This window comes from Borostomias antarcticus (genome assembly GCF_949987555.1).
Source record: "Borostomias antarcticus genome assembly, chromosome: 13".
In the NCBI taxonomy this organism is placed as follows: Eukaryota; Metazoa; Chordata; class Actinopteri; order Stomiiformes; family Stomiidae; genus Borostomias; species Borostomias antarcticus.
The window spans coordinates 608,150-618,149 of NC_140246.1; the positions used below are offsets into that span (position 1 = coordinate 608,150).

The 10,000-nt window shown below is 49.0% G+C and overlaps 2 protein-coding genes across 3 annotated transcripts in view; both read right to left on the reverse strand.

The window, feature by feature from the left end:
- pfkfb3 (6-phosphofructo-2-kinase/fructose-2,6-biphosphatase 3) overlaps nt 1-4,871 on the reverse strand; it is a gene marked incomplete at both ends in the record, with an annotated part of 10,798 nt that extends 5,927 nt beyond the window's left edge. The window contains 5 exons of the mRNA XM_084447651.1: nt 584-658; nt 818-884; nt 1,011-1,104; nt 1,454-1,579; nt 4,790-4,871. Coding sequence (XP_084303777.1) covers nt 584-658; nt 818-884; nt 1,011-1,104; nt 1,454-1,579; nt 4,790-4,871 — 444 coding nt within the window. The remainder of the gene's footprint in view (nt 1-583; nt 659-817; nt 885-1,010; nt 1,105-1,453; nt 1,580-4,789) is intronic.
- A 1,970-nt stretch (nt 4,872-6,841) lies between these two features.
- The window catches only part of rbm17 (RNA binding motif protein 17), a 12,791-nt gene continuing 9,632 nt past the window's right edge, over nt 6,842-10,000 (reverse strand). For both annotated transcript variants that reach the window (XM_084447917.1, XM_084447916.1), the window contains exons 10-13: nt 9,293-9,369; nt 8,834-8,932; nt 8,611-8,683; nt 6,842-7,247 (exon numbers count right to left, since the gene is read on the reverse strand). In XM_084447917.1, coding sequence (XP_084304043.1) covers nt 7,144-7,247; nt 8,611-8,683; nt 8,834-8,932; nt 9,293-9,369 — 353 coding nt within the window. In that variant the 3' untranslated portion in view covers nt 6,842-7,143. The remainder of the gene's footprint in view (nt 7,248-8,610; nt 8,684-8,833; nt 8,933-9,292; nt 9,370-10,000) is intronic.

A 10,000-nucleotide genomic window follows, 5' to 3' on the forward strand; every position in this document is an offset into this window, starting at 1 on the left:
CTCATTCCTTTCCACCGCACGACGCCTGAGTCACGAGGACACCGTGTCCTCGGCTCACGCCAGTTGGCATCACGACGCCGCGCGTGTGCAGTGGCGGTAACCAGATCTGATAATAATCCCTTGGGGGCGGAATTTGGGTGTTCCTTTACAGCTCACTTATCTGGCCCCCGGGTGATTACTGTTTTTTTGCTTCCCTCTGGAATATGTAGAGAGTGGGTCGTATGCCCACCTCCCTTGTTCTCTGTAAAGCACATTGTGTTGCCTCTGGGCATGAAATGGGCTATACAAATAAAGCTTTGATTGATTGATTGATTGATTGATTGATTCCAGCAACAGTGACAAGAAAAAAGTACTATATACAGAAGCATCAGAAAAAGAAGTATACATAGTGTACGTAATAATAATAATAATAATAATAATAATAATAACAAACATGTAATAAGTGAAGCATTTAAAGGAAAATAAATAACTATTTCAATGTAAAGTGACAGCTGTTAAAGAGAGGGGTCTGAGACTGAGAATGGGGCAGGAGGAGGAGGAGGAGGAGGAGGAGGAGGAGGAGGAGGAGGAGGGCAACGCTGACCTTGAACCCGTGCTCCTTGCTGAAGTCCAGGATCATGTCTCGTCTGTCGCGCGTGGTGTTGGTGGCGTCAAACACCTGGACGGGGAATGAGAAGGGTCTATATATTTATTTAAGTAATGTTTAAGTGTTTTGGCTATGAGAAATCCTGAACATTTCAGAGGCAATGCTCGGTGTCAGGAGGAGCCTGTGATTGGCCGGTGTGCTGGAGAGGTGCATGCTGGGATGTGTACTCACCGCCACCTGCCCCCCCTCTTCGGTCAGGTAGGACTGGACATCTCTCAGAGCAGCTAAGGCACACTGTCTGCACACAGAAACACCACATCCTGGTTATATTCACATCCAGAGTGTCAACACCCGGAGTAGTGAGTGTAAATGAGTAGCTGAGCATGCTGGGTAGAGGAGGGGGGGGGGGGGCTGGGTGACTCACTGTCTGATCTTCACAGCGCCCTCATTGTCAGCCTTGAAGAAGTCGTAGGAGGAGTAGTTGACGGCTTCTCTGCGATACTCCCCCACGTTGAAGACTGCCGGCGGAGAAGCAAACGTACAAACTGTAAACGGAATGTTCTGGAAGCGCGCGCCCAAAGCTCTGGGAGGGTTTATGCTGTGACTGCCAACCAAAACAAGCAGCGAGCGCGGTAGAACAGTAGGATGAGACCTCAGATAAACAATCCCAACAACCCAAAGTACTGTAGATGGAAAAATGACGATGTGGATAACTATAATGATCTTGGTTAAGGGTAACTAATGAAACATCATTGCATTTGTCAACAACCCGTTCTGTTTACATTCAAATTTTGTCCCCAAAAAACATTGTATTGTGCTTTTGTGGTCTAATAATGTGTTTGCGTGTGTGTGTGTGTGTGTGTTTACCTTTGGTTGGCATGCCGATCCAGTTGAGGTAGCGAGTGAGCTTCTTTGAGATGTAGGTCTTCCCCCGAGCCGGTAGACCCACCATCACTATAACAGTGGGGGTGATAGCCAGGTGGGGGCCCGCACCTGAGAGAGAGAGAGAGGGAGAGAGAGAGAGAGAGAGAGAGAGAGGGAGAGAGAGAGAGAGAGAGAGAGGGAGAGAGAGAGAGGGAGGGAGAGAGAGAGGGAGAGAGAGAGGGAGAGAGAGAGGGAAAGAGAGAGAGAGGGAGAGAGAGAGGGAAAGAGAGAGAGAGAGGGGAGAGAGAGAGAGAGAGAGAGAGGGAGAGAGAGAGAGAGAGAGAGGGAGAGAGAGAGAGTGAGGGAGAGAGAGAGGGGGAGAGGGAGAGGGAGAGAGAGAGAGAGAGAGAGAGAGAGAGAGATTCAGAATAGAGCACTAACATACACCTGTGAGTCCTCCCCAGGAACCTGGATATCATCCCTTTGATCTCATCCAATCATGAAACAAGGCAGAAAAAGCCCCCAGCCTCTCCCAGTCTCCCCCCTGCTGGAGCCCCTCCAGACCCCCACCCGGGCCTCCAGACTGAGGTCAGCAGGGCCCCACTGAGAAATGCACCCCCCCCCCCCCTCTTCCCAGCAGCCACGCCCAGCTGTGTGCTGAGTCAGCGCGTGCCATGGTGGACAAACACAGACATTTTCACTTTTCTGCATCGCTGCCTGCCTGTGTGGCCCACCTCCCATCCCAGCGCTAGTGCACTGTACATATCTCTGTACGCACGCACACACACACACACGCACACACACACGCACGCACGCACGCAGGTCAGCGAGGCATGATACTGAGGATTACTTGCGAGCGCCACTGCCTCATGAAGAGATATAATCAAAAACGGTCCGATTCTGCTTCTTCTTCTCTCTCTCTGTGTACAGTAAGAGAGCCTGGCTTTGCATGGACAGGGTGACTCATGGGAGATATGTGACTGAGCTCAGACAGAGGGACTCTGGACATGCGACGGGCCGGGGTTTGAGAGCCGCTGTGTGTGCAAACGTGCGTTCATACGCGCCGGACCGATTACTGGGAACGCCACTCTATTCAGTGACAGAAAGGCCACACAGATGTCATTCATTCATCCATGCATGCTTCTCTCTGTCTTTCTCTCTCTCTGCCAAGCCCTAGTCTAATCCCCCTTTACTTGATTAATAGATAAATAAGATCAAGCTATTAGGCCTAAACTCGCCTACAGGCAAGGGCACCACATCCTCCCTCTCCTGCTCACTGCGTTCCCTCCTCCTCCTCCTCCTCCATGCCATCCTCTGTGTCCTCCCTTCATCATCTCCTCCTCCTCCTCCTCTCTCATCCCACACTTGCTCCTTTCAGTCATTTGCGTGCCACCTCTCCCTCTGCAAATCTCCTCTCTCCATCTATCCATCCCTCCCTCCCTCCATCCCTCCATCCATCCATCCATCCAACCCTCCCTCCATCATCCAATCAGTGTCAAGAGCAGCTCATCCAATTAGAGGCTAAACGGTGGTCACTGGGGACAGAGACCGGCTGGTTCTCCAGGGGGCTAGCGTAGCGGCTAGCCTTGACCACGGGCTAGCGTAGCGGCTAGCCTTGACCACGGGCTAGCGTAGCGGCTAGCCTTGACCACGGGCTCATCCTGCGCTGATGCTAACTCGAGCCTAGCCTTCATTCCACATGTCTGAACAGGCCTGCGCTCTGGAAGACCACATTCATTGTACGCTACCATCTTTAATTATTATGTACACATGACAAATAAAGCGCATTGATACCCTGAATCTTGAGGTACTGTGGTAATGTAAAATGAGTAACATGCCCCCTTTGACTGACTGGTATTCGCCTAAAGTAAAGATTTGAAAAGCAGTTCTACTTCCTGAACGCGAGGGTCTCGATAGGCATGCACACTGACAATGCCGGGAAATGAGAAGTGTTTTGTTCAGGGGGGGTTAGGGAGGTTCCAAACAGAGGATGTGTTTCGAGCTAATAATAATAATAATAATACTTTCCACAATGGTGGGTTTTCCCCACAAACTACCCGTAGTCATCATGCACTATAGTCAATGGGAAAGTGCTAAACGACAATTAAGTACAGGTGTAAATGCCCCCAAAACGCATAGAGGACGGATTGGGATGCGACCGGCCAAATCTGAAGACGGACTGAGATCCGCTCGGCCAAATCACCTCCGGATATGGGACGCATTGTGATGTGACCACATCGTAAACGCAAATGTGTTTTCAATCCACATACAAAGCAATGTTAAACCGATGTGAGGTTGGATAAAGCGATCCGATCTCAATTTGGACACTGGGGACAGATGTTAATAGCATACCAGGTGTAAACGTAGTCAGGTTAAATCAGATCTAGAATACAATCTGGATACGAGGCACATTTTAATGCCAGGTATAAAGGGGACCAGGATTCCTCCATCATCTTCAGAGAGAGCTGATGGATATTGTCGTTGCGTAGGCTACACGAATAAGCGGCACCGGCGCTCTGACGACTCGGCTCATTTAGAAAACCCAGCACCACCGGGATGCTCGCGCTCTCCGGGCACACACCGGCTTGTCGAATCAACCCTCCCCCCTCCACCCTCCCCTCCACCCTCCTCCACCCTCCTCCACCCTCCCCTCCCCTCCACCCTCCTCCACCCTCCCCTCCACCCTCCCCTCCCCACGCCGGTTCCTTCCACCGCCGAGTGGAGCTCCTGTACCGACCGACCGACCGACCCACGAGGGGGGTACCCTATTCACTGGTTGCTATGGAGACCACAGCCTCAGTCACGTAGCTCGCGCTTCTACTTGGGCATGTTGAACGGGCCTCCGCGCGCCACGCGCAAGGGATGGAGAGGCATCCACGTGAGAAAGAGAGAGATACAGAGAGAGAAACAGAGAGAGAGAGAGACAGAGAGAGAAACAGAGAGAGAGAGAGACAGAGAGAGAAACAGAGAGAGAGAGAGAGAGAGAGAGAGAGAGATACAGAGAGAGAAACAGAGAGAGAGAGACAGAGAGAGAGAGAGAGAGAGACAGAGAGAGAAACAGAGAGAGAGAGACAGAGAGAGATACAGAGAGAGAGAGAGGAACAAGGGATGGAGAGGCATTCACGCGCTGTTCCGTTTCAGACGGCAACGGGCAAGAGATTGTATGAAACGGTAACGACAACGGACACCTGCTCATGACATGACTACAGCAGGATAGATTTAATAATTTAATTTAAATTGTAATCCTCTCTGTGTTCTGAACACAAAACCGCCGGATTAGGATTGAGATTGAAGAGAAATGTAATGAGCAGTTGCCTTTCAGAGAGAACAGAACCGTACCTCTCCTCGGGACCGCCGGCTTGCCATCCTTAGACGGAACCCAGATCTTCTGGATCCGGTTCTGGGTCAGCTCCTTCGGCATTCCTCCCGGGTGATGTGAAGACGAACAGAACTTGGGTTTTACTCGTGTATCCGATCCAATTAAAGCCACGGATGCCGTCAAGGGTCAGCTAGAACAATTAGGATACTGGAAACGTTGCGTCTTGGATGTGTAAAATGTCTTACGCGTTGTCCTCCTATTCTATTCTCTATTCTCTATTCTATTCTCTATTCTATTTGTCTCCAGCTTGCAGTGCTGCCGCACATAACCCACCGGGTCGCGTCCCGGATCCTCTATTTAAACCGGCAGGAAACAACGTGACCGGTGGCGATGACGCGTGGCTGTTCCACAGAGGCGTGCGGGACCTTATCATCCAATGGCAGAGCCGGAAAGCCCCGGTTCCAGACTCAGCTGATCAGGCTCTCATCTCCACCTGGTGGCGGATAGATAGGTCTAAATATACTGTATATTTTATATATATATATTTTTAAATAACTTTATTGACAAATACAATATACAAAAAAGATCTGGTAGGTCTAATATGCTGTAGGCTATAGGCCTACGATCCGTATTGCATTGCATAGCAATATGCATTCCTCATTGACCTGGCAATATAACCCTATCAATCACCACGCCAGACATAACTTAGCTTAAAAACAGAGAGACTGAGAAAATGTTGTATAAAACAAGCAAATATAGCCTGGATATTCATCTTTAAAAATGTAATTTATCCTAAACTATTGCAAAAGCAAAGGTCACACAGAGGCCTAGTCCCATCGCAACGGGGTAGAACGGAAAATGTGTCAACTGTACTCATTGATTTAGTCAGCATACTGTTGCGTTACATTTCCGGATTAAAAAAATTAGGACCAAAAAAACGCGTTTCTAAATACCGGCTGCGTGCCAGACGTGACTACAGGACGCTTAGAGGAACACTCCGGGATTTCTTCAGCCCTAAGCACGCACACACATTCTCCATTGATATAGATATTTTTCATGTCAATGTCATTTTATTTCTATAGCACCATTCATACAAATCAATGTAGCACATTGTGCATTACATAAAAAGAGATGGATAAAAGACATGTAAACACAGTGAGAACTGTTTTGTTTTTTTTAGAAAATAATTCAAAGATAATATGAAATAGAATTTATAAAAATGAAAACAGAATACAAATTAAATTACAATTACAATATTAAAAAGGTATGCTTTAAGATCTTGCTTAAAAATTACCAGGTCTCCTACTGAGCCAAAACAGTATGAAATCAAAGTGAAGAATCCACATCTCTGTTGCCGAGAATCCTCTCTGAAGTGTCTCGGTTCTGATCCAGGTCAACACGCCCGTTCCAAGACCAGCTGAGCTTTCTATGGAGGCCCGTCCACTAATTCGTGACCCAGACTGGGTGCCTGCACACTCTGGTATTTAGGCTAGACTCATGACACACACACACACACACACACACACACACACACCTCAACCCAGCCCTAAACTGACTCCAACACACTACCCTGGTCTCACACCACTGCCCAATACAAACACCCCCCTCTCTATGTCCCCTTTCTCCTTTTTTTCACTCTCCTCTTCTCATGCTTTCTCCCACCTGCTTGAGTGGCAGTCTCTCTCTCCCTCCCTCTCTCTCTCTCCCTCCCTCCCTCCTTCTGAGCAAACCCTTCTCACTGCTCCAACGTGAATCATATGAAACACATCCAAGGAGACCAGTCCTTTCTAATCTAGCTCCTCTCCTGGGTCTCCCTTCTCTCCTTGCATAAGAGCGGAGCAGGTTCCCACGTCACCGTCCCAGTACCCCCTCACCATCCTGGGCTAAGTTAGGAAGGAGAGAGCCCAGCGACGGAAAGGGGCTCTGTTACATCAAACTATGCACTGCCCTAGAAGACGTGGTGGTGAGAAGAACTCATGTCATTCATGACAACAGGAGACAGACTTCCATTTAAAATAAAACATTTATTTCCAGAATTCAAGATATCATTAGATAATCATTGTAAGACAGACTTTCGGGGGTGTCGGTCGGGGTAACTGTTGGTTATATCCGGGGCTGTTCTGATGATGGTGACTTTACCTTGATGCAAACAATAACAAAAACTACTGGGAGTCTTCACTACACACAGACATGTTGTACTGCTGCATGACAGTCTAGTATAAAAGGCTATATACACAGAGAAATACTAGTGGCGTGTGTGTGTGTGTGTGTCCAGGGCCCGTATCGTGTGTACAGAACAGCAGAGTCCGTTTTCGCCAACGCCGAGGGCGGAGAAGTCACGGCGCCGGGGGTCAGGGGTCGGGGGCGGGGCCTGTCACACCTGCTCCCCCAGGTCCAGAGCCCTGAACTTGTCCAGGTTGTAGAAGCAGGCCTTGACCACACGGCCCCCGAAGTAGCGTCCGTTCAGGTCCACCACGGCTGGGGAGAAGAAGAGAGGACGAGACACCATCAGACCCGGCTCACACTGGTGAGTCCATCAGACCCGGCTCACACTGGTGAGTCCATCAGACCCGGCTCACACTGGTGAGTCCATCAGACCCGGCTCACACTGGTGTGCTGTTTAAAGATTATCTTTTGAGGGCATTTCCGCTTTATTATTATTATATAGGACAGTGTAGACTGACAGGAAAGGTGGGAGTGAGGGGGGAGAGAGAGGGAGAGAGAGAGATAGACAGAGAGAGATACAGAGAGAGATACAGAGAGAGAGAGAGAGAGATAGAGACAGAGAGACAGAGAGACAGAGATACAGAGATATAGAGAGAGAGAGAGACAGAGAGAGAGAAACAGAGAGAAAGAGAGAGATACAGAGAGAGAAACAGAGAGAGAGAGAGAGAGAGAGACAGAGAGAGAGAGAGAGAGAGGGTCAACAAGCTCACTGTCATCCAAAGCCATGTTGTTGATATCTGAAGTGTTGACAGACCAAATTCTCTAAACTGATATCCACCATCACCACTCTGGAATTTGTAGTAATGATGACAAAAACCAAAACAGTAGGATCAAATAAACAACACACACACACACACAGACACACACACAGCTAGTGCCTTTCTTTGAGGGACTGAAGAAGGACAGACAGTGTTCATTCTGAGATGCTTATGTGAGAGTTCGCCTTATCGAAAACCCATCAGATGACGTGAGTGGGGTGTGTGTGTGTGTGTGTGTGTGTGTGTGTGTGTGCGGTCCATGTCCCCTTTAGAGAAGTGATGTAAGCGTGGAGAGGAGGGCTGCAGGGTGATGCAACACCTGGGGGAGAAGCTCCCAGCTGCTTCCTGAACTGGGACAGCCCATTTAGACTGGGACACACACACACACACACACACGCACACGCACACGCACACGCACACGCACACGCACACACGCGCACGCACACGCGGACAGACACACACACACACACGCGCACACACACGCGCACACACACGCACACGCGGACAGACACACACACACACACACACGCACACGCACACGCACACACGCGCACGCACACGCGGACAGACACACACACACACGCGCACACACACGCGCACACACACGCACACGCGGACAGACACACACACACACACACACACACACACACACACACACACACACGCACGCACGCACGCTGGGCGTCCAAGTCCTCTAGAGGCTGCTGAGACTGGGGACCACCAGGGTTCAAAGGTTAAACTACTATGTTACTACTGCATCAGTGAATAGTATATTCTTGCAAATGAACGCACACGCAAACACACATACAGTATGCACACAAACACACACACACACACACACACTCAGCAGTACTGACCTTTGATGGCTGACTCAACCCTTTCAAACTCGAGAAATATCCTGACTGCTTCTTCTTCCATCACCTGCGCAATCTGAGGGAAACAGAACAGCACAGATGTGTGAAACACTGCGTCACGACGACGCAACAGGAGTCCAGGGCCACACACGAGGGCCACACCCGAGGGCCACACCCGAGGGCCACACCCGAGGGCCACACCCGGCCAGCCCAGCGTCACCCTCACCTCAAAGATGACACACTTGGTGACCTTGCCGTATTTCTCACACTCCTCCTTGGTCTCTCCCTCCAGGTCTTCATCCACCTCTCCTCGGCCCACCATGTTCTGCCAAACACACACACACACACACACACACACACACACACACGTCAGATACGCACACACACACCCACACACACACACACACACACACGTCAGATACGCACACACACACACACACACACACACGTCAGATACGCACACACACACACGTCAGATACGCACACACACACACACACACGTCAGATACGCATACGCACACACACAGGTCAGATACGCACACACACACACACACACGTCAGATACGCACACACACACACGTCAGATACGCATACGCACACACACACACACGTCAGATATGCGCGCGCGCACACACACACACACACACACACACACACACACACACACACACACACACACACTCACCCGTAGCAGCACCACTTTGGTGGGACACTTGAGGATCTCTGTGAGCGGGTTGGCCTCCGACTTCTTGGAGGAGTCGGCTGGTTAGAGACAAAGAGAACAGCAGGGGTCAACATCTCTGACTGAACTAGTTAAGAACAGAAAGGGTTAACATCTCTACTGACTGAACTAGTTAAGAACTGAAAGAGTTAACATCTCTACTGACTGAACTAGTTAAGAACTGAGTTAACATCTCTACTGACTGAACTAGTTAAGAACTGAAAGAGTTAACATCTCTACTGACTGAACTAGTTAAGAACTGAAAGAGTTAACATCTCTACTGACTGAACTAGTTAACATCTCTACTGACTGAACTAGTTAAGAACTGAAAGAGATAACATCTCTACTGACTGAACTAGTTAAGAACTGAAAGAGTTAACATCTCTACTGACTAAACGAGTTAACATCTCTACTGACTAAACAAGTTAACATCTCTACTGACTGAACTAGTTAAGAACAGAGTTAACATCTCTACTGACTGAACTAGTTAAGAACAGAGTTAACATCTCTACTGACTGAACTAGTTAAGAACTGAGTTAACATCTCTACTGACTGAACTAGTTAAGAACTGAAAGAGTTAACATCTCTACTGACTGAACTAGTTAAGAACTGAAAGAGTTAACATCTCTACTGACTGAACTAGTTAAGAACTGAAAGAGTTAACATCTCTAC